Here is a 23,260-nt window from a genome sequence, read left to right as displayed (position 1 = left end):
ATTGCTCTTAGAACTGCAGGACCCGAATACTCACTATCTATGATATGAGATCCATCAACAGCAACTTGTTGTTAGTTTCCAGTAGGCGCATGTTCAGAAGGTACATGCACCTTGACCGTTTCTTTTACTTGGCAATGGGCAGGTGACGGGGATCAGTCGTTTGGGGGTCCGGCCCCCTTCTCTTCTGTCGGCCGGGGCAGGTGTTGTGCCAATGTGGTGACGCATCAGGCCAAATATGGAGGCGCTGGGTCTCCGGCGTGTAGACGGGAAGAGGCCGCAGTCGTCCTCATCGCAGCTCTTCATTAACCCCTTCAGCTGCCGGTGTGTAATACCTGAGGCTGGAGCGGGGTCAGGAGCGCCGCCGGTTGTTCTGGGATATGGCGGCGCGGTATAGCCTGGCGCGGTGTATCTGCGCGGTCTCACCGTCCTCTTCTCACGGTTGCTTTTTCCCTCCTGCAGTTTTCGCTGTAATGTTTTCCCATCCCCTCGGAGGAATGTTCTCCGGGCGTCTCGCTGCGCTCTCGCCCCCTCTGCGACTGTCTAGTGTTGGGATTTGTAATATGTTACAGCTGGACGGAGACGTCACCAAGAATGTAGAAAACGTGGCCCCAAATGTGACGTGGCCCCCGGTGAGGTCATTGACATGTGAGCGACACGTGTGCTGCTGTCACCAGAAACAGGCGGGAGGGGAGACCGATGTATCTAATCTGCCACGTGTGCTACCGAGCTGTGTACCTAATCGGCCACGTGTGCTTCCGAGCTGTGTACCTAATCGGCCACGTGTGCTTCCGAGCTGTGTACCTAATCGGCCACGTGTGCTTCCGAGCTGTGTACCTAATCGGCCACGTGTGCTTCCGAGCTGTGTACCTAATCGGCCACGTGTGCTTCCGAGCTGTGTACCTAATCGGCCACGTGTGCTTCCGAGCTGTGTACCTAATCGGCCACGTGTGCTTCCGAGCTGTGTACCTAATCGGCCACGTGTGCTACTATGAAGTGATGTATCTAAGCCTCTTGTTATATCGTCTAGAGATGTGATACTGTGCGCTGAATTGCTGTATCTAAGCCTCTCTTGTCTAATTTTGTCTACTGTGGTATCTAAGCCCGTCATGTGTTGTGCCTACAGTGTGTGCGGGGGCTGCAGTCGGCCCCCCGGGGGGGCTACAATGTCCCTTTTGGCCCATATGAGAAGGCGGAGGTCCCGTGGTAGATGGGGCCACGAGCTTCAAATCTCCCCACTGTCTGTGTGTGACACAATCTACTTGTGTATCTAAGCCTCTTGTGTTATACAGTCTAATGGTGTATCTAAGCCTTTGTGATATGTAGTGGTGTATCTAAGTCTCTGTATGTGTGTACCTAAGCCTTTTATGTGTCACTGCTGCTTTGTGGCGACGTCTTTACTAGATGCAGTAAAGCTCTTGATGTGATTGTTATGGACGGTTATAATGGCCGCCGTCCTCCTGGATGTGGTGAATATTCCGGTCATGCCAGTCTTCTGCCGCCACCTATGAGGTAAATGTCCGGTCATTAGACATCGTCTCCACCTCGGCCTCCTGACGTTGGTCCCCGGTCACATTTATTACCTCAGTATGTGGAATTTGTACCCGATGCTCCCTCTCCGCCGCCATCTTTGTGTCAGTCACCTGTCTTTCCACATTGCGTCATATAGGCCGCTCGTGAAGTATGGCCGACACGCGGGGGCGCAGGAACCTACCGGGCGGCAGCAGCAGCTGGTCTGACGAGATGGCAGTAAACATGGCGGACACTGACAGGATCTGTGGAGATCGGGGCGACACAACCCGCGGATCTCATCATGAATGTATAGACCGTCAGTCCTCCCTCATCGTGGTGACACGGGGACGGGTGACATGTTTATTTTCGTGTTTGATGAGATGTGTAAATGTCTCCGCGTGATCGGAGCGTTCAGGACGACTCGTAAATGTCTCTCTCGGCTTCTCCGTGTTCACGCTGTTGTGTACCTGTCACGTTTCACACTTATCATCCCGCCGTCTGGCAGACATAGCGTGGGCGGGTGTGGAGCGCACGTGACAACCAGAAGGGAGCGTTAATGGCGGCCATATTAGTTGTCAGGCAACGTTCTTATAATATCTATAGTGAGTGGCTGCACAGACATTTACCGCGATTTTTGGGGTAGATTTTACTTTCCAGCAATCGCCATTTTTTTACGACGCTCGATGGGAGGCTGGCGGCCTCTGGCCTCGCCGTGATCTCACCGCTGGCGAGCAGGACGATTTATAAAATCACCGGACGTTTCATCAACAGTTAATATTAAGGCTTTCATCGTATGAAGACATTGTTTTGAAGTCTTATCCCAGCGCAGTGACGCGGATCCACTGACACCATGTTCTGCCGACTACAACAAAGAGGCGGCTGCTGCCCCCTCCCAAAACAGGAAAAGGATCAGGTCTAAGTGCTGGACGGAGAAAAGACCACACCGGATCCAGGAGGCGATCACAAAGCGGAAATGATCAGACACCCATCCCTCCAGGAGGCGACATCATACGTCTGCAGGATTAAAAGGGAATATGACTACTATAATACTGCCCCCTATGTACAAGAATATAACTGCTATAATACTGCCCCTATGTACAAGAATATAACTACTATAATACTGCCCCTATGTACAAGAATAACTACTATAATACTGCCCCCTATGTACAAGAATATAACTGCTATAATACTGCCCCCTATGTACAAGAATATAACTACTATAATCCTGCTCCCTATGTACAAGAATATAACTACTATAATCCTGCTCCCTATGTACAAGAATATAACTACTATAATACTGCCCCCTATGTACAAGAATATAGCTACTATAATACTGCTCCTATGTACAAGAATATAACTACTATAATACTGTCCCCTATGTACAAGAATATAACTACTATAATACTGCCCCTATGTACAAGAATATAACTACTATAATACTGCTACTATGTACAAGAATATAACTACTATAATACTGCCCCCTATGTACATGAATATAACTACTATAATACTGCCCCCTCTGTACAGGAATATAGCTACTATAATACTGCTCCTATGTACAAGAATATAACTGCTATAATACTGCCCCTATGTACAAGAATATAACTACTATAATACTGCCCCCTATGTATAAGATATGTCATCTAAACAACCAATGCTGTGAGCAGACAGATACATTACACTTCACAGTTAATAGCCGCATTATAAGTCTACGATTCTGTATTCTTGCAGGGTGCAGCGTCTCTGGCAGCAGAAGAGTACATGCCTTGTGCGGGGCTCATCCAGAGAAACATCTTGTACACTTGTCAGCTGGCATAGGTCTGTGAGATGAGCTTGGCCCCTGGGCAGCTTCCCATGTTCTCCTCCATCCTCTCTGCCCTGTGGCAGGGTTTATTTTAAGGCGATGCTGTAATGCGGGGGCCGCCATTCCTGTGTTTGTAAACAGTTGCAGCATTGTTTCCTTGCACCCCTCCTCTTGACCCACTGAGACTCATTGAAGGCCTCCAGCTTAGCTCCACTGTATACAGGCCGGGGGCGACATGGCCATCTATGTACCAATGTGGCGAAGTGATCTGGAGCACAAACTGAGAAAGACTGATCAGCAGTATTATAGTAGTTATATTCTTGTACATAGGAGCAGTATTATAGTAGTTATATTCTTGTACATAGGGGGCAGTATTATAGTAGTTATATTCTTGTACATAGGGAGCAGTATTATAGTAGGTATATTCTTGTACATAGGAGCAGTATTATAGTAGTTATATTCTTGTACATAGGGGGCAGTATTATAGTAGTTATATTCTTGTACATAGGGAGCAGTATTATAGTAGTTATATTCTTGTACATAGGGAGCAGTATTATAGTAGTTATATTCTTGTACATAGGGGGCAGTATTATAGTAGTTATATTCTTGTACATAGGGGACAGTATTATAGTAGTTATATTCTTGTACATAGGAGCAGTATTATAGTAGTTATATTCTTGTACATAGGGGGCAGTATTATAGTAGTTATATTCTTGTACATAGGGAGCAGTATTATAGTAGTTATATTCTTGTACATAGGGAGCAGTATTATAGTAGTTATATTCTTGTACATAGGGGGCAGTATTATAGTAGTTATATTCTTGTACATAGGGGGCAGTATTATAGTAGTTATATTCTTGTACATAGGGGGCAGTATTATAGTAGTTATTATTTTATGGTTTGGTAGTGGATTGGTCGTTGCATCTGTTGCCCCCAGTGCGGTGTTAATGGAGACGCTGTCCCTTTTTCCGTCTTGTCATTGTATTTCGATCTCTCGTATCGTTTTGCTCCGTGCGGCGGTATTCATTTGGGATGAGATGACAGAACAGATGTGGCGGGTTTTTTTTCCCCGTCTGCTCCTTCCTCTTAGTGTTGATTTCATTCCTCCGGCGAGGTGACGGTCTGTGACCATTTACATTTAGATGGCGCTCGCTGACATTACTGCGCCGGCGGCTGATGATTGTCGATCTACATTACATTATATTGCGGTAATGAAGGGATTTTATTGCCCCTCTCATTTCTATTATGTCGGGGATCTGATCCTCGGCAGCGACGGTCGCTCAATACAAGGGTTTGTGCAGGAGTCCGGCCTCTTCATGGCTGAATAATGCGTCTTTGTGTGGTCGCGCGGCGCAGGGTGTGAAGGCCGCACTGTCCTGCCTGCCGGGCTGTATGTACTGAATAGTAACATCCGGATAAATGATTGGATTGTTAGCAATGCTGAGTTATGGAAAATGGCCGCATCTGTCGCAGGAGGGGGAGATGGAAAGAAAAACATCTTTCACTTAAAATGCTGATAAAATCCTCCGCGCCGGCTCTGACAGAATACAATTACAGAGCAATAAAGTCATGTTTTGTTTACAAACTTTTGCCGCCGGGCTGTCAGACACCGAGCACCACGAACGGCCATTTATCCTACGAATAAATGGCGGTTTGTCGGCCTATGTTCGGCTCGTACATATGCCGATTAATGAAGAGGAGGATGATGGTTATTTTGAGTTTGGGGTAGAATCACTTTACTCAATTCACAATCTGTTATTTTGGATACAAAATGGCTTCCAGTTTAGCCTTTTTACTAGGCCTCAGACCAGTGCATGAGGTGTTACCCCCTAGCAACCAATCAGCTTCCAGCTTTCATCATTCCACAGCAGATTTGAAAATGAGATCTGCGTCCTGATTGGATGCTATGCAAAGCTTCCCTATGGACAAGTGTGGCTAGGGAAGGCCCGATGGCCGCGTTTTTATCTTTTATCTGGTTCATAGCGCAAATAATGAGAATAATATCATATAAGTGTGACCTAAAATAGTAACACGTCCCCTCATTACACCTCTCCCCTCCTGTAATCGCGTTCTAATGGTGGCCGCCTGAGGTGTGAGAGACGTGAGTCAGGACATTTATAGGATCACCTCACACTTGGGGCGTGCGAACGGACGCCCTCTTCATCTCCCGGGTGTCCAGCTCCATTTTAGGATATTAGTTAGGCTCAGGCAGCGATGGCCACTGCCAGGACGAGAGACGAGCGGCTGTGATGTGACGGCCCTGACAGCGCAGGATTTGGGGCTGACCGCCGGCGTTTACTCCAAGACATTACAGGTTTTGTGGTCGGGACACGAGGGGTTATATCAGGTCGGCACCTCGCCTGGGATTTGTGGTGTTTATTTTGCACTCGTCGGCCATTTTCGCTTTGTACTTTTCATCTATTTACATCACTTAGGCCTCAGCAGACAAAATGGCGGCCTAAACGGATTCGCTTTTTTTTTGGGACATTATTTAATCAATTGGCGACATTCCTGGACGTTTATAATGTCTAGTTTTTTCTACGGAGAGATTGAGATAAGCCGCAGAGTATTTCAGGAGCCTGGAGTCTTCACCCCCCCCTTGCATCGCTCTGTATCCATCGTCTCTTGTTTATCGGCGCCCCGAAACGCGCCGTCTCTTAGGAACAACAATGTTTGCTGTATTCACCTGGTTCGTAGCTGTGGGGCGCGCCGCCTGTAGCTGTGGGGCGCGCCGCCTGTAGCTGTGGCGCCGCGTGTAGATCGTACGGTTTTTAGGCTTGCGACAGCTGCCATGTCTGAGATGGTCCGGTCCTTACGGGACTAAAATATTGATTTTTTTTTTTTTTTTTTTTTTGGCTCAAACTATGTAAATTTGGCACAAAAATCGAATTTTGAAGCTGGTAATTTTTTATTTTTGCTGCGATTCGGGACAGATTTCCCTTCCAGTCAGCTTGCTGACTGTTTCCACTTAGCTGATGTAAATTATGGCACAATTTCCTGACTGATAATTAAAGAGAAACCTTCCCTTTTTTATATATATATATATATATATATATATATATATATATATATATATATATATATATATATATATATATATATATATATATATATATATATATATATATATATATATATATATTATGGATGTATATGATCGCCGGTGTCGTACTTGATGTTAACCATTTGTTGCCCTCGTCCTGGGTCATCACCGGCTCATGAACTGCAAATCTCCAGCTTTGGCGGCGATACGGGCTGGCGCGGGGCAATACGGGCGCTGCCAGACACCTGTTCTCCATGACACAGATTTAATCCCCGCTCAGTCTGGGGTCGGCCTCGCTGGATCATCCTCTCGTATCGGGTTTTTTTATTTCTTAATCGCCTCCATGTGTAGCAGATGCTGGATGACGCCAGCGAGCTTTCCAGTGCCAGTCTTCACCGAGATTCTGGAATTATATTCATACACTGTACCGCTGTATTTGAATACACATTTTGACCATGATTGTCTCAAAAGGGGGCGACGGAGGTCATTTCTTTCCGAGAAGCAACGGGGGAAAAAATGCTTCCTGGTGAGCGCTGCTCCGGAGTCCCGGGGGAATGTTTATAGTGGAAACACGAGGTCTGCGCTCGCTGACATCACACACAAATCATCACCAAGATGCCGTATGGCCTTAAATATTTAGCATGCAATCGCTGATAACGGGGAACAATAGCTCTCAGCCCAGATAACAGCAAGTTATCCCCATCCCACCGGTGCTTCCTCTCGGGGGTCACATTTAAGGTGTCCCTTCCTGCGGGGTCGGCCAGGATTCTGGTTTCCACGTATGGTCTGGATCCGGATGCGATGGTCGCGGTGTTTCTCACCCCTGGAATGTGACATCTCTTCCTCTTGCCACAGAACGGAGGTGACCGTCCGGGACGTGACTCAGATTTTAGGGGATTTTTTTTTTTTTTTTTATCAAAATTTCAAATTATTATTATTTTATTAATGTTATTTTATATTACTATTATTATTAATAATATTTTATATTTTATTTTTTTTTTTACTGGCGGCCATATTTATGCTGTTGCCCATAGCAACCAGTCGGCTTTTACTTTTAGTGGCGGTGTGACGTTCGCTGCCCGTAACACTCGGCCGCCGCCTGTTTACATTGGCCGCGGTTTTTCCCCAGAATGTCTGATTTTGCGCCAAAGTAACCGTTCTCCTTGTCCAGACGCCGGCGCGCGTGGGGGGGGTCGGAGGTTTATCGCACCGTGGTAACTGATGGGACGCACATGACTGGGATTTACACAATGGCTTCTGTTTAACCCCTTGTGGTGTCATGCAAACACTGTCTGTATGTCCAGAGTGACCCCCATGGTGACAGACTACAGTCTATTACTCCCTGTTATCAGCCATTACTGGAGGGACGATCGCTGCTCCATTAATGATTCTTCCTGACGTCTGGTTTGTAAGTCTCCTAACGCTCTGCCCCGTCAGGTTAAAGATGGCCGGCCTTTAAAGCAGCTTCTCTGAGGAGGCTGACACGGCGGAGGGTCCCGGCCCAGCGCAGAGCGATGGAGGACGGCCGTAACGATAATGCGATCCAGGCCCACGTCCTGTTCGACCGCTTCGTCCAGGCCACGACCTGCAAAGGGACGGTGAAAAGCTTCCAGGAACTATGCGACTACCTGGAGCTGAAGCCGCGCAACTACCGATCCTTCTACCACAAACTCAAGTCCAAACTCAACTACTGGAAAGCCAAAGCCCTGTGGTCGAAGCTGGACAAGAGGAGCAGCCACAAGGACTACAAGAAGGGCAAGGCCTGCAGCAACGCCAAGGTGGGCCGCCTCCTCCGCGGGGGCCGGGGTCTTGTGTGTCCTTACCTTTGCTCATGTCTTTACATTGTTCCCTCTTCAGTGTCTAATCATCGGCGCGGGCCCCTGCGGGCTGCGCACTGCCATAGAGCTCAGCTTCCTCGGGGCCAAGGTGGTGGTGGTGGAGAAGAGGGACGCCTTCTCCAGGAACAACGTCCTGCACTTGTGGCCATTCACCATCCACGACTTGCGAGGTCTCGGCGCCAAGAAATTCTATGGGAAGTTCTGTGCCGGAGCCATTGATCACATCAGTGAGTACCCCCATCCCAGTGCCGCCATCTAGTGGCCATGGCCTGCATTACACTTGTCCCCATTTCACAGACATGTGGTCGGCTGTCGTAACTTGCTACGGTGACTTCACACTTCCGCCGTCTCGCTAATGTGCACATATAATATTATTACTCTGGGCCGCTTCCTAGTCTCTCCTCTCTGGACTGTCACTCAGCTTTCCCAGACTCCTGGCTGGTCAGTCCATAAGAGGATATGTCCGTACGGGTAATATCAGTATGTAATTACCCATATACACCAGCCTGGTTCTCTGGACGCCATCCAGCTTTCCCAAATATTACAGAGTGACTAAGGATGCAGAAAACTCCTGGTGTAACCGGTATCATGTACATTATATAGGCATATGTGGCCGACCCCTTCCTGTACTGACCCGGGGGTCTCTGGAGGAGACACCACGGCCTCGTGAGCCCCCCACCGTATACATTTCAGGGCTTTACATTCCTGTGCGGGGTTAATGGCCTCCCGTGGTGTCGGCTGCAGACATTCCCTGGCGGGTATTCACAGCCCGGGCCGATGCCAGGCGCTCAGGAATCTTGTGTAAGACTTGTTCTCGTCCAGTCCAAACATACTTGTTCTGGTTTATAATGGAGGAGCGAGCCGCAGGCAGTAAAGGAGACCCCCAGAGCGTGTGACTAATGGGGAGCGTGCACCCTAATAACCCCAGACGAGCCTCGCGTTACTTCTAATGCTGTCAGGTACCTAGGACAGTGGTGGGATAGTAAGATCCTGGGGGTCCCGGACCTGGGACAGTGGTGGGATAGTAAGATCCTGGGGGTCCCGGACCTGGGACAGTGGTGGAATAGTAAGATCCTGGGGGTCCCGGACCTGGGACAGTGGTGGAATAGTAAGAACCTGGGGGTCCCGGACCTGGGACAGTGGTGGAATAGTAAGATCCTGGTGGTCCCGGACCTGGGACAGTGGTGGAATAGTAAGATCCTGGGGGTCCCAGAATTGGGACAGTGGTGGAATAGTAAGATCCTGGGGGTCCCGGACCTGGGACAGTGGTGGAATAGTAAGAACCTGAGGGTCCCGGACCTGGGACAGTGGTGGAATAGTAAGAACCTGGGGGTCCCGGACCTGGGACAGTGGTGGAATAGTAAGAACCTAGGGGTCCCGGCCATTGGAGCCCTGGTGTATGAGGAGAATAGATTGTCAGCTCTTGGGGACAACACTATCCTGTAACGCCACTGATCCTTTTCCCGCCAGGTATTCGGCAGCTCCAGCTCATCCTTCTGAAGGTCTCCCTCATCCTGGGGATCGAGATACACGTCAACGTCGAGTTCCAGGGACTGATCGAGCCCCCAGAAGAGCAGGAAAATGAGCGTGAGTTACTGGGGGGCGTATGACCTGTTGTAGATGGGGGTGGGACACATGTCGGAGGGAGAGGGTGGCATGTTGTAGATGGGTAGGGGGCACGTTGCTGGGGGGCGTTGCAATTGACTTTTCTGCAGTAGTCGTATATTGCGAGCTGTCGGCAGCATTGTCCGTGCAGCTCTGGATGTGACTAGAGCACAAGATGACATTTGGGATCAATACCGGATCAATAAAGCAAAGTGCGCTGCTGCTGCTCGGCATCCTCTGCCGTGTTATATCGTACACGGACGTCACCGGATCCCTTGTCTTTCAGGTATCGGCTGGAGGGCCAAAGTGCACCCCAAGGGTCACCCCATATCAGAATACGACTTTGATGTAATCATCGGCGCCGACGGCCGGAGGAACACATTGGCCGGTGAGTGTCCCCGTGGTTTGGGGGCGGCAGGAGGTATTCAGTGCCGCTGCCATCAGCGTTGTAATCATTATGCGCTTTGTCAGGTTTCCGAAGGAAAGAGTTTCGCGGTAAACTCGCCATCGCCATCACCGCCAATTTTATCAACCGAAACACGACGGCGGAGGCCAAGGTGGAGGAGATCAGCGGCGTCGCCTTCATCTTCAATCAGAAGTTCTTCCAGGATCTGCGCGAGGCAACGGGTCAGTGTCCGGGGGCTTCTGGTCTGGGATGTGGGGGGGTCGTCTGCAAGGATGGGGCTGATCTTCCCTGTATTCTGCCCTCGCAGGGATCGATCTGGAGAACATCGTCTACTACAAGGATGACACCCACTACTTTGTGATGACGGCCAAGAAGCAGAGTCTTCTGGAGAAAGGGGTCATCTTACAGGTCAGTGTCGTCCAGATCTCCGTCACTGTCCACACACACATCCTCCTGCGCTTCTCACTGCTTTCTCTGGATGATACTCGTGTCCTTTGTTTTCAGGATTATGCCGACACCGAGATGCTATTGTCACGGGCCAACGTGGATCAGGAGGCGCTGCAGAACTACGCCACCGAGGCGGCACGCTTCTCCACCCATCAGCAGCTGCCCTCACTGGATTTTGCCATCAATCACTATGGGCAGCCGGACGTGGCCATGTTTGACTTCACCTGCATGTACGCCTCCGAGAATGCCGGCCTGGTGCGGGAGAGAAACGGACACCGGCTGCTCGTAGCGCTAGTCGGCGACAGTCTCCTGGAGGTCAGTGTGATGCATCTCATTATATAGATGTCGTTACATGTAGTATATCCACTAATATATGTAATGTATCCTACAGCCTTTCTGGCCCATGGGCACCGGCATAGCACGAGGCTTCCTGGCCGCTATGGACTCTGCTTGGATGGTACGCAGCTGGGCTTATGGAGCGAGCCCGTTAGAGGTCCTAGCCGAGAGGTAATGGCCAGTAATTGCCTCTGATAACCACGATACAAATTACTGATCCTGAGCACATCCTATATTATACTCCAGAGCTGCACTCGATATTCTGCTGGTGCAGTCACTGTGTACATACATTACATTACAGATCCTGAGTTACATCCTGTATTATACTCCAGAGCTGCACTCACTATTCTGCTGGTGCAGTCACTGTGTACATACATTACTGATCCTGAGTTACCTCCTGTATTATACTCCAGAGCTGCACTCACTATTCTGCTGGTGCAGTCACTGTGTACATACATTACATTACAGATCCTGAGTTACATCCTGTATTATACTCCAGAGCTGCACTCACTATTCTGCTGGTGCAGTCACTGTGTACATACATTACATTACTGATCCTGAGTTATATCCTGTATTATACTCGAGCTGCACTCACTATTCTGCTGGTGGAGTCACTGTGTACATACATTACATTACTGATCCTGAGTTATATCCTGTATTATACTCCAGAGCTGCACTCACTATTCTGCTGGTGCAGTCACTGTGTACATACATTACTGATCCTGAGTTACATCCTGTATTATACTCCAGAGCTGCACTCACTATTCTGCTGGTGCAGTCACTGTGTACATACATTACTGATCCTGAGTTACATCCTGTATTATACTCCAGAGCTGCACTCACTATTCTGCTGGTGCAGTCACTGTGTACATACATTACATTACTGATCCTGAGTTACCTCCTGTATTATACTCCAGAGCTGCACTCACTATTCTGCTGGTGCAGTCACTGTATACATACATTACATTACTGATCCTGAGTTACCTCCTGTATTATACTCCAGAGCTGCACTCACTATTCTGCTGGTGCAGTCACTGTGTACATACATTACATTACAGATCCTGAGTTACATCCTGTATTATACTCCAGAGCTGCACTCACTATTCTGCTGGTGCAGTCACTGTGTACATACATTACATTACTGATCCTGAGTTACATCCTGTATTATACTCCAGAGCTGCACTCACTATTCTGCTGGTGCAGTCACTGTGTACATACATTACATTACTGATCCTGAGTTATATCCTGTATTATACTCCAGAGCTGCACTCACTATTCTGCTGGTGCAGTCACTGTGTACATACATTACTGATCCTGAGTTACCTCCTGTATTATACTCCAGAGCTGCACTCACTATTCTGCTGGTGCAGTCACTGTGTACATACATTACATTACAGATCCTGAGTTACATCCTGTATTATACTCCAGAGCTGCACTCACTATTCTGCTGGTGCAGTCACTGTGTACATACATTACTGATCCTGAGTTACATCCTGTATTATACTCCAGAGCTGCACTCACTATTCTGCTGGTGCAGTCACTGTGTACATACATTACATTACTGATCCTGAGTTACCTCCTGTATTATACTCCAGAGCTGCACTCACTATTCTGCTGGTGCAGTCACTGTGTACATACATTACATTACTGATCCTGAGTTACATCTTGTATTATACTCCAGAGCTGCACTCACTATTCTGCTGGTGCAGTCACTGTGTACATACATTACATTACTGATCCTGAGTTACCTCCTGTATTATACTCCAGAGCTGCACTCACTATTCTGCTGGTGCAGTCACTGTGTACATACATTACATTACTGATCCTGAGTTACATCCTGTATTATACTCCAGAGCTGCACTCACTATTCTGCTGGTGCAGTCACTGTGTACATACATTACATTACTGATCCTGAGTTACATCCTGTATTATACTCCAGAGCTGCACTCACTATTCTGCTGTTGCAGTCACTGTACGTACATTACTGATGCTGCTTTATACTCCAGAGCTGCACTCGTTTGGCCGTTCTCTAGGCTGTTTTTGTATGACCCTTGCGGTACTCTCTGTGATACTATTGCTGACACCGTTCCTTCTGACCCCAGGGAGAGCATTTACCGGTTACTTCCTCAGACGACACCAGAAAATGTGAGCAAGAACTTCGGTCAGTACAGTCTGGACCCCACCACTCGATACCCCAACGTGAACCTTCAGTTCCTGCGGCCGAGCCAGGTGAGCCCCCCGCTGCTCCGTGCATCGCCTCCCCCCCCGCTGCTCCGTGCATCGCCCCCCCCCCCGCTGCTCCGTGCATCGCCCCCCCCCCCCCCGCTGCTCCGTGCATCGCCCCCCCCCCCGCTGCTCCGTGCATCCCTCCCCCGCTGCTCCGTGCATCTCCCCCCTCCCCCGCTGCTCCGTGCATCTCCCCCCCCCCCCCCGCTGCTCTGTGCATCACCCCCCCCGCTGCTCCGTGCATCGCCCCCCCCCCCCGCTGCTCCGTACATCGCCCCCCCCGCTGCTCCGTACATCGCCCCCCCATCCGCTGCTCCGTGCATCGCCCCCCCATCCGCTGCTCCGTGCATCGCCCCCCCATCCGCTGCTCCGTGCATCGCCCCCCCATCCGCTGCTCCGTGCATCGCCCCCCCATCCGCTGCTCCGTGCATCGCCCCCCCATCCGCTGCTCCGTGCATCGCCCCCCCATCCGCTGCTCCGTGCATCGCCCCCCCATCCGCTGCTCCGTGCATCGCCCCCCCCCCCGCTGCTCCGTGCATCGCCCCCCCCCCCGCTGCTCCGTGCATCGCCCCCCCCCCCGCTGCTCCGTGCATCGCCCCCCCCCGCTGCTCCGTGCATCGCCCCCCCCCCCGCTGCTCCGTGCATCGCCCCCCCCCCGCTGCTCCGTGCATCGCCCCCCCCCCGCTGCTCCGTGCATCGCCCCCCCACCCGCTGCTCCGTGCATCGCCCCCCCACCCGCTGCTCCGTGCATCGCCCCCCCACCCGCTGCTCCGTGCATCGCCCCCCCACCCGCTGCTCCGTGCATCGCCCCCCCACCCGCTGCTCCGTGCATCGCCCCCCCACCCGCTGCTCCGTGCATCGCCCCCCCACCCGCTGCTCCGTGCATCGCCCCCCCACCCGCTGCTCCGTGCATCGCCCCCCCACCCGCTGCTCCGTGCATCGCCCCCCCACCCGCTGCTCCGTGCATCGCCCCCCCACCCGCTGCTCCGTGCATCGCCCCCCCACCCGCTGCTCCGTGCATCGCCCCCCCACCCGCTGCTCCGTGCATCGCCCCCCCACCCGCTGCTCCGTGCATCGCCCCCCCACCCGCTGCTCCGTGCATCGCCCCCCCACCCGCTGCTCCGTGCATCGCCCCCCCACCCGCTGCTCCGTGCATCGCCCCCCCACCCGCTGCTCCGTGCATCGCCCCCCCACCCGCTGCTCCGTGCATCGCCCCCCCCCGCGCTGCTCCGTGCATCGCCCCCCCCCGCGCTGCTCCGTGCATCGCCCCCCCCCGCGCTGCTCCGTGCATCGCCCCCCCCCGCGCTGCTCCGTGCATCGCCCCCCCCGCTGCTCCGTGCATCGCCCCCCCCGCTGCTCCGTGCATCGCCCCCCCCCGCTGCTCCGTGCATCGCCCCCCCCCCCGCTGCTCCGTGCATCGCCCCCCCCCCGCTGCTCCGTGCATCGCCCCCCCCCCGCTGCTCCGTGCATCGCCCCCCCCCCGCTGCTCCGTGCATCGCCCCCCCCCGCTGCTCCGTGCATCGCCCCCCCCCCGCTGCTCCGTGCATCGCCCCCCCCCCGCTGCTCCGTGCATCGCCCCCCCACCGCTGCTCCGTGCATCGCCCCCCCCGCTGCTCCGTGCATCGCCCCCCCCCCCGCTGCTCCGTGCATCGCCCCCCCGCTGCTCTGTGCATCTCCTCCCCCCCCCCGCTGCTCTGTGCATCGCCCCCCCCGCTGCTCCGTGCATCGCCCCCCCCCCGCTGCTCCGTGCATCGCCCCCCCCCCCGCTGCTCCGTGCATCGCCCCCCCCCCGCTGCTCCGTGCATCGCCCCCCCCCGCTGCTCCGTGCATCGCCCCCCCCCCCCGCTGCTCCGTGCATCGCCCCCCCACCGCTGCTCCGTGCATCGCCCCCCCCCGCTGCTCCGTGCATCGCCCCCCCCCCGGTGCTCCGTGCATCGCCCCCCCCCGCTGCTCCGTGCATCGCCCCCCCCCCGCTGCTCCGTGCATCGCCCCCCCCCCGCTGCTCCGTGCATCGCCGCCCCCCCCCCGCTGCTCCGTGCATCGCCCCCCCCCCCCGCTGCTCCGTGCATCGCCCCCCCCCCCCGCTGCTCCGTGCATCCCCCCCCCCCGCTGCTCCGTGCATCGCCCCCCCCCCCGCTGCTCCGTGCATCGCCCCCCCCCCCCCCGCTGCTCCGTGCATCGCTCCCCCCCCCCCCCCCGCTGCTCCGTGCATCGCCCCCCCCCCCCCCCCCCCCGGTGCTCCGTGCATCGCCCCCCCCCGCTGCTCCGTGCATCGCCCCCCCCCCGCTGCTCCGTGCATCGCCCCCCCCCCGCTGCTCCGTGCATCGCCCCCCCCCCCCGCTGCTCCGTGCATCGCCCCCCCCCCCCGCTGCTCCGTGCATCCCCCCCCCCCGCTGCTCCGTGCATCGCCCCCCCCCCCGCTGCTCCGTGCATCGCCCCCCCCCCCCCGCTGCTCCGTGCATCGCTCCCCCCCCCCCCCCGCTGCTCCGTGCATCGCCCCCCCCCCCCCCCCCCCCGGTGCTCTGTGCATCTCCCCCCCCGGTGCTCTGTGCATCTCCCCCCCCGGTGCTCTGTGCATCTCCCCCCCCCCCCCCGGTGCTCTGTGCATCTCCCCCCCCCCCCCCCGGTGCTCTGTGCATCTCCCCCCCCCCGGTGCTCTGTGCATCTCCCCCCCCCCCCCCCGATGCTCTGTGCATCTCCCCCCCCCCCCCGGTGCTCTGTGCATCTCCCCCCCCCCCCCCCCGGTGCTCTGTGCATCTCCCCCCCCCCCCCCCCCCGGTGCTCTGTGCATCTCCCCCCCCCCCCCCCCCCGGTGCTCTGTGCATCTCCCCCCCCCCCCCCGGTGCTCTGTGCATCTCCCCCCCCCCCCGGTGCTCTGTGCATCTCCCCCCCCCCCCGGTGCTCTGTGCATCTCCCCCCCCCCCCCGGTGCTCTGTGCATCTCCCCCCCCCCCCCCCCCGGTGCTCTGTGCATCTCCCCCCCCGGTGCTCTGTGCATCCCCCCCCCCCCCCCGGTGCTCTGTGCATCCCCCACCCCCCCCCCCCCGGTACTCCGTGCATCGCCCCCTTCCCCGCTGCTCTGTGCATCTCCTCCCCCCCCCCCCCCCGCTGCTCTGTGCATCGCCCCCCCCCCCCCCCCCCGCTGCTCCGTGCATCGCCCCCCCGGTGCTCTGTGCATCTCCCCCCCCGGTGCTCTGTGCATCTCCCCCCCCGGTGCTCTGTGCATCTCCCCCCCCGGTGCTCTGTGCATCTCCCCCCCCGGTGCTCTGTGCATCTCCCCCCCCGCTGCTCTGTGCATCTCCCCCCCCCCGCTGCTCCGTGCATCTCCCCCCCCCGCTGCTCCGTGCATCTCCCCCCCCCGCTGCTCCGTGCATCGCCCCCCCCCCCGCTGCTCCGTGCATCGCCCCCCCCCCCCGCTCCGTGCATCGCCCCCCCCCCCCCCCCGCTCCGTGCATCGCCCCCCCCCCCCCCCCACGCTCCGTTCATCGCCCGCCCCCCCCCCCGCTCCGTGCATCGCTCTCTGCTCTCACTGAGCTGTAGAGGGTTTTCGGACTTTCCCGCCCGGTCATTGTACGTTCTCCTCAGGTTCGGCATTTGTACTATACGGGAGAAATGAAGGACGTCAATCTGGAGATTGCGAATCTGGTAAATGCCCAGAGGACCCCCAAACTGGGCAGAAATGGTGAGTAATGGTGTCTACAGTCACCCAGATTTATTTCTTTTTCTTCTCCTATAAATGACCCATTTCTCCTGGCTGCGCAGAGTCGGTGGCGCGCACCGGTAAACTGCTGAGCTGGTGTCAGAAGCAGACGGACGGCTACGCCGGAGTCAGCGTTACCGACCTCACCATGTCTTGGAAAAGCGGCCTCGCCTTGTGCGCCATCATCCACCGGTATCGGCCCGAGCTCATGTAAGGGACCAGGTGCTCCAGGGACCACTATCGGGGGGGGGGGGTCTTTATAAGGTCAGGAATGAGCTCCGCCTCCCTGACTCTGTAGGAACTAATCAGGAGTCAGAGCAGCAGCTGATTGGCTGGGGCTTATGTGGTCTAAGCTGCTCCCTGTAGTTTGCTCGTCATCACCAGAATGAGCGTGCGAGGAGCATGTCGCCCTCCTTCCGTCCTCGTCACCTCCGCCTTCAGGGCACTGACGTGCAGAAATTTGCTGACACTGATTCTTGCCGCTCCTGTAATAGGAGCCTCCACCAGAGGGCAGCACTAATGGTGGCACACACCTGACAATCCTGAGACGTCTCCGTAGTGTCCTCCACACCGTGCTGATACATAGTGACAGACCCGCAGCTGCGGAAGCAGAACCAGTAATACGGCAGGCTCATCCATCACGTGACGTTACCGGCGCCCCCTTCCTCTTTTCGCAGAGACTTTGGATCCCTGGACGAGAGGAACGTAGAGAAGAACAATCAGTTGGCGTTCGACATCGCCGAGCGGGAGCTGGGAATCTCCCCCATTATGACCGGGAAAGAGATGGCGTCCGTCGGGGAGCCCGACAAGCTGTCCATGGTGGTGTACCTCAGCCAGTTCTACGAGATGTTCAAGGAGACCAACAACACTGGTACAAGGGGCCGCTGACTGGTCATTGGGGGGGTCCGGCTTTGTGTCCTGACCCCCAGGGGATCCTCGTGGGCGGTTCTCACTATCGGGCTCCGCCCCTGCACTAGACATTCCGAGGGAGGGAAACAATGTTCCTGCAGTTTTAACTCTTCGCGTTCTTATTTCTTTGTCGCCCACAGAAGACGCAGATCAGAATCTGGAGGAAAAAGCCGCCCTCCTGGCCAGCACCAAGTCGCCCATCTCCTTCCTGAGCAAGCTGGGGCAGACCATCTCCCGGAAACGCACCCCCAAGGTAGGGACCACCCGGCCCGGGCAGCGGTGACCTCCCATAGTAATGTCATAGATCCAGGGTACGAAGAGGCGGGAAAGCCTTTATAAAGCGGAAATTCATCTTAAAATCATTTTCTGATTTTTATGGTTTTTTTTTTTTTTTCCCCATAAAGGACAAGAAAGAAAAAGAAGTGGACAGCTCGGGCAAAAGGCGGAAAACCAGCCAATCAGAAGACGTGAGTGTCCTTCTCTATTACACACTAGAAAGGCAGGACTGCAGAATCGGTCGGCATCGGAGCTGTATACTCAAAACGGCAGGAGTTTTTTGTTTTTTTTTTTCTTTCTGAAAGCTTCTGCGCAGTTGTATCAGTGCTATTGGTGTCGCCTGCAGGAGGAAGGCTCCCGACCCAACCGGGATGAGAGACCCCTAGTAGTCAGTGGCCTGACCGACCGGCGGGTCGACGCCACTGCTGGCAATCAGAACAAGGTGAAATCCATGGCGACTCAGCTCCTGGCCAAATTCGAGGAGAACGCGCCGGCGCCTAACACCGGACTGCGGAAACAGGTAGGAAGCCGTCCTCCGCCATTGAGTTGCTCATGTGACACTGGAGATGCACGGTCAGGCGTTACAATGTATATAGTGTATATGTTGAATTGATTTGTCTCACATATGACATGTAAAATCCTTTTATTCCAGATGATGCGTGATGGGCTCCAGCGGTGACCGCCTCAAAGGGTCCAAAACAAAGTGTCATCTAATGGCACCGGCCCTTTAAGTGTTGCCATTGCTGGAGCTCAGGACCTAGTAACTGATGACAGTCTCTCTCCGGCCTCTGCAGGTGCTGCCACCATGTGGCCATATCGTGCTACTACTTTTTATTTTTTCTTTTGCTCACGTCCTTTCTTTTCTCCCCCCTTTTTTATGTTCTCTCCTCCTCTGTCACCTTCTCGTCTTCCTCCCGGACGCCCCCCCACAGAAACCCCTCCTGCCCTATCAGCAGCGTTTACTAGAACAGGCTGCCCTCCGGCAGACTGAGCCTCAATGGAAACAGGTAACGGGGGGCCTGAGACGGCAGGGGTGTGCGGCCTTGCTTTATTTGCCCCTAGACAAAGTGTTCTCCAACTTCATGTCCAAGTACGTTGGCCGGGAGGGCATGCTGGGACTTGTAGTTTCATCCCAGCTGCCGAGCGTATGAGGTGGTGGCAGGGGGGCTATGAGACCCACGTGGGCCAGATTGAGTTATCTAATCTAGTAATTTAATTTATGAGATTTTTGCAATTTAAAGGGGCTCTAAAATGTGATAACTGGTAGTGTCCCCTTTAAGAAGACCCCCTCCTGCCGCCGCTTTCCATGTCCGCCGTCTGTCACTCTCGTGCTTTTCTCCCCTCCATCCTCTCTGGCTCCATAAAGCCCAGGACTAGCAACCTTCCCCGGACCTGCCCCAAAAAGGTGATCCGCCTGTACAGCACGGGGTCGTGGCCCCGCTCCTCCCCGCAGGTGACTCTGCCCGATCCTTCTGGGGGCTTCACTGCTTCTGCCCGGCACGTGGCTCTGGGGCGATGGGGCCACGTCCCACAGCGAGTAGCCATGACCCGTGTTATGTGCGGTCTGCATCTTGGCTTGGTTTTGGGAGGGGGGGCGTCTTGTCTTTTGGCGCTGTGATGGTCCAGACTCGCCGTGCCGTACTGACCGCCCGCTGCTTCACACGTGCTTGGTGTGTTACTCGTTCATCACAAGCCACGGCAATATGGCGGACGTGTGGTAATCACTGGGCACCGTGCACACTCGGCTTCCCGCATTATGCCAGAACACATTTGGTGGTTGCCACCACACCCCCTGCCACATGGCTGCCAGCGCTGCCTGTGCCTTCTAGTTCTTTTTATATACGGATTTTTGTGTGTTTTCTTCTCTCCGTTCACAGAGCCGCCGGGTGCCGTCCAGTGTCCATGGCGAGAGGTGCCCCAGCCCCGAGAGGGTAACGGCAAGGGTTTGACTTGTTTGCTTTGCAGTGAACTCACCTCCAAACAGCGGCAGCGCTACTGCTTTATGTAAAGTCAAATAAGCCCCAAGCCTGCGCCCATTAACGGGGTCCAACCCCCCCAAATAACAGGGTCACATCCCCATAGTGGTGACTGCAGACAGGATCTTATCATGTATCTCTGTATACAGGGAGCTCCCCCTAGTGGTGACTGCAGACAGGATCTTTTCATGTATCTCTGTATACAGGGAGGTCCCCCTAGTAGTGACTGCAGACAGGATCTTATCATGTATCTCTGTATACAGGGATCTCCCCCTAGTAGTGACTGCAGACAGGATCTTATCATGTATCTCTGTATACAGGGAGCTCCCCCTAGTGGTGGCTGCAGACAGAATCTTATCATGTATCTCTGTATATAGGGAGCTCCCTCTAGTGGTAACTGCAGACAGGATCTTGTCATGTACAGTTGAAACCAGCAGTTTCCATCCACTATATATAAAGACACATCTGCAGGTTTTTCTCAATATCTGACATGAAATCAGAATAAACCTTTCCCGTTTTAGGTCTATTAGGATTTCACCATAATGTTTAATATTTGCCAAATGGCAGAATAATGAGAGAGAGAGAAGGTTTAAGACATTTTTATTACTTACTGCAAAGTCAGAAGTTTCCATCCATTTCATTAGTATTTGGTGCCATTGCCCTTACACTGAATGACTTGGGTCACACGTTTGGGATCTCCTTCCACAGCTTCTCACTATAGTTGATGGAATTTGGGCCGATTCCTCCTGACAGAACTGCTGTCACTGATCCCGGTTTGTAGGTCGTCTTGCTCGCAGCCTTTTCAGCTTTGCTCATACATTTTCAATAGGATTGAGATCAGGGCTTTGTGATGGCCGCTCCAAAACATTGACTTTGTTATCCTTAAGCCCCTTTGTTACTATTTTGGCAGTATGCTTCTGGTCATTGTCCATTTGGAAGACCCATTTCCTCCAAGCTTTAACTTCCTGGCTGATGTCTTGAGATGTTGCTTCAGTATTGCCACATAATCTTCTTTTCTCATGATGCCATCTATTTTGTGAAGCGCACCAGTCCCTCCTGCAGCAAAACAACCCCACAACATGATGCTGCCACCCCCATGTTTCACAGTTGGGATGGTGTTTTTAGGCTTCAAAGCTTTTCCCTTTTTCCTTCAAATGTAACGATGGTCATTATGCCTAAAAAGTTCCATTTAGTTTCATCAGATCACAGGACATGTCTCCAGAAATTAAGATCTTTGTTCCTGTGAGCATTTGCAAACATTAATCTGGCTTTTTTATGTTTCTTTTGGAGTAATGGCTTCTTCCTGGAAGAGTGGCCTTTCAGCCCATGTCGATACAGTACTCGTTTCACTGTGGATATTGACACAATCTTACCAGCTTCCACCATCATCTTCACAAGGTCTTTTGCTTTTGTCCTTGGGTTGATATGCACATGTCGGACCAAAGCACGTTCATCTCTGGGACACAGAACCCGTCTCATTCCTGAGCGGTATGATGGCTAGACATTTCCATCGTGTTTGTACTTGTGTATAATTGTCTGTACAGATGAACGAGGCACCTTCAGGTATCCTGAAATTGTACCCAAGGATGAGCCAGACTTGTGCAAGTCCACAATTCTCTTCCTGATATCTTGGCTGATTCCTTTAGACTTTCCCATGATGCTACACAAAGAAGCCGTGTGTTTCAGGTGTGCATTAAAATACATCCACAGGTGTGTCTCTAATTAACTCAGATGTTGCCAAAAAACCTACAGAGGCTTCCAAACACATGACATCATCATATGGGCCGTCCAGAATTGTTTAAAGGCATAGTAATCTTAGTGTATGGAAACTGTTGACTTTGCAGTAAGTAATAAAAATGCCTTAAAACCTTCTCTCTCTCTCATTATTCTGCCATTTGGCAGATATTAAACATTATGGTGAAATCCTAATAGACCTAAAACGGGAAAGGTTTATTCTGATTTCATGTCAGATATTGAGAAAAACATTATATGTGTCTTTATATATAGTGGATGGAAACTTCTGATTTCAACTGTATACTATTATTATTATTTATTATGGCGCCATTAATTCCTTGGCGCTTTCCATGTTTAAAAGGGGGTATACATCGCAAAGAAGTACAATAAATTGAACAAAAACAAGTCAGCGACTGATACAGGAGGAGCGAGGACCCTGCCCACAAAGCTCGCAATCTACAAGGGATAGGTGAGGATACAGTAGGTGAGGGTAGAGCTGGTCGTGCAGAGGTATGGTGGAGCGAGGACCCTGCCCGCGAGGGCTCACAGTCTACAAGGGATGGGTGAGGATACAGTAGGTGAGGGTAGAGCTGGTCGTGCAGCGGTATGGTGGAGCGAGGACCCTGCCCCCGAGGGCTCACAGTCTACAAGGGATGGGTGAGGATACAGTAGGTGAGGGTAGAGCTGGTCGTGCAGCGGTATGGTGGAGCGAGGACCCTGCCCCCGAGGGCTCACAGTCTACAAGGGATGGGTGAGGATACAGTAGGTGAGGGTAGAGCTGGTCGTGCAGCGGTATGGTGGAGCGAGGACCCTGCCTGCGAGGGCTCACAATCTACAAGGGATGGGTGAGGATACAGTAGGTGAGGGTAGAGCTGGTCGTGCAGCGGTATGGTGGAGCTAGGACCCTGCCCGCGAGGGCTCGCAGTCTACAGGGGATGGGTGAGGATACAGTAGGTGAGGGCAGAGCTGGTCGTGCAGCGGTATGGTGGAGTGAGGACCCTGCCCGCGAGGGCTCACAGTCTACAAGGGATGGGTGAGGATACAGTAGGTGAGGGTAGAGCTGGTCGTGCAGCGGTATGGTGGAGCGAGGACCCTGCCCGCGTGGGCTCACAGTCTACAAGGGATGGGTGAGGATACAGTAGGTGAGGGTAGAGCTGGTCGTGCAGCGGTATGGCGGAGCGAGGACCCTGCCCGCGAGGGCTCACAATCTACAAGGGATGGGTGAGGATACAGTAGGTGAGGGTAGAGCTGGTCGTGCAGCGGTATGGTGGAGCGAGGACCCTGCCCGCGAGGGCTCACAGTCTACAAGGGATGGGTGAGGATACAGTAGGTGAGGGTAGAGCTGGTCGTGCAGCGGTATGGTGGAGCGAGGACCCTGCCCGCGAGGGCTCACAATCTACAGGGGATGGGTGAGGATACAGTAGGTGAGGGCAGAGCTGGTCGTGCAGCGGT

The 23,260-nt window shown here is 53.8% G+C and overlaps 1 protein-coding gene across 26 annotated transcripts in view; it reads left to right on the top strand.

Annotated features, from left to right (window-relative positions):
• The window catches only part of MICAL3 (microtubule associated monooxygenase, calponin and LIM domain containing 3), an 86,098-nt gene that overhangs the window by 14,710 nt on the left and 48,128 nt on the right, over positions 1-23,260 (top strand). For 17 of the 26 annotated variants that reach the window (XM_073650416.1, XM_073650426.1, XM_073650441.1 and 14 more), the window contains exons 2-19: positions 7,794-8,134; positions 8,214-8,421; positions 9,665-9,781; positions 10,086-10,187; positions 10,271-10,426; positions 10,513-10,613; positions 10,710-10,967; positions 11,044-11,159; positions 13,091-13,217; positions 16,799-16,895; positions 16,976-17,123; positions 17,591-17,784; positions 17,963-18,075; positions 18,227-18,289; positions 18,445-18,618; positions 19,031-19,105; positions 19,465-19,551; positions 19,976-20,029. In XM_073650416.1, the coding sequence (XP_073506517.1) occupies positions 7,871-8,134; positions 8,214-8,421; positions 9,665-9,781; positions 10,086-10,187; positions 10,271-10,426; positions 10,513-10,613; positions 10,710-10,967; positions 11,044-11,159; positions 13,091-13,217; positions 16,799-16,895; positions 16,976-17,123; positions 17,591-17,784; positions 17,963-18,075; positions 18,227-18,289; positions 18,445-18,618; positions 19,031-19,105; positions 19,465-19,551; positions 19,976-20,029 (2,454 nt within the window). In that variant the 5' untranslated portion in view covers positions 7,794-7,870. The remainder of the gene's footprint in view (positions 1-7,793; positions 8,135-8,213; positions 8,422-9,664; positions 9,782-10,085; positions 10,188-10,270; positions 10,427-10,512; positions 10,614-10,709; positions 10,968-11,043; positions 11,160-13,090; positions 13,218-16,798; positions 16,896-16,975; positions 17,124-17,590; positions 17,785-17,962; positions 18,076-18,226; positions 18,290-18,444; positions 18,619-19,030; positions 19,106-19,464; positions 19,552-19,975; positions 20,030-23,260) is intronic. The other 9 variants (XM_073650440.1, XM_073650439.1, XM_073650437.1 and 6 more) reach the window with 2 other exon arrangements.

The sequence above is a fragment of the Phyllobates terribilis genome, unplaced genomic scaffold, assembly GCF_046119375.1.
Source record: "Phyllobates terribilis strain yellow unplaced genomic scaffold, ASM4611937v1 Scaffold_10__3_contigs__length_209671492, whole genome shotgun sequence".
NCBI lineage: Eukaryota > Metazoa > Chordata > Amphibia > Anura > Dendrobatidae > Phyllobates > Phyllobates terribilis.
Note: the sequence above shows the minus strand (reverse complement) of the source record. Positions and strands in the feature narration are given on the sequence as shown.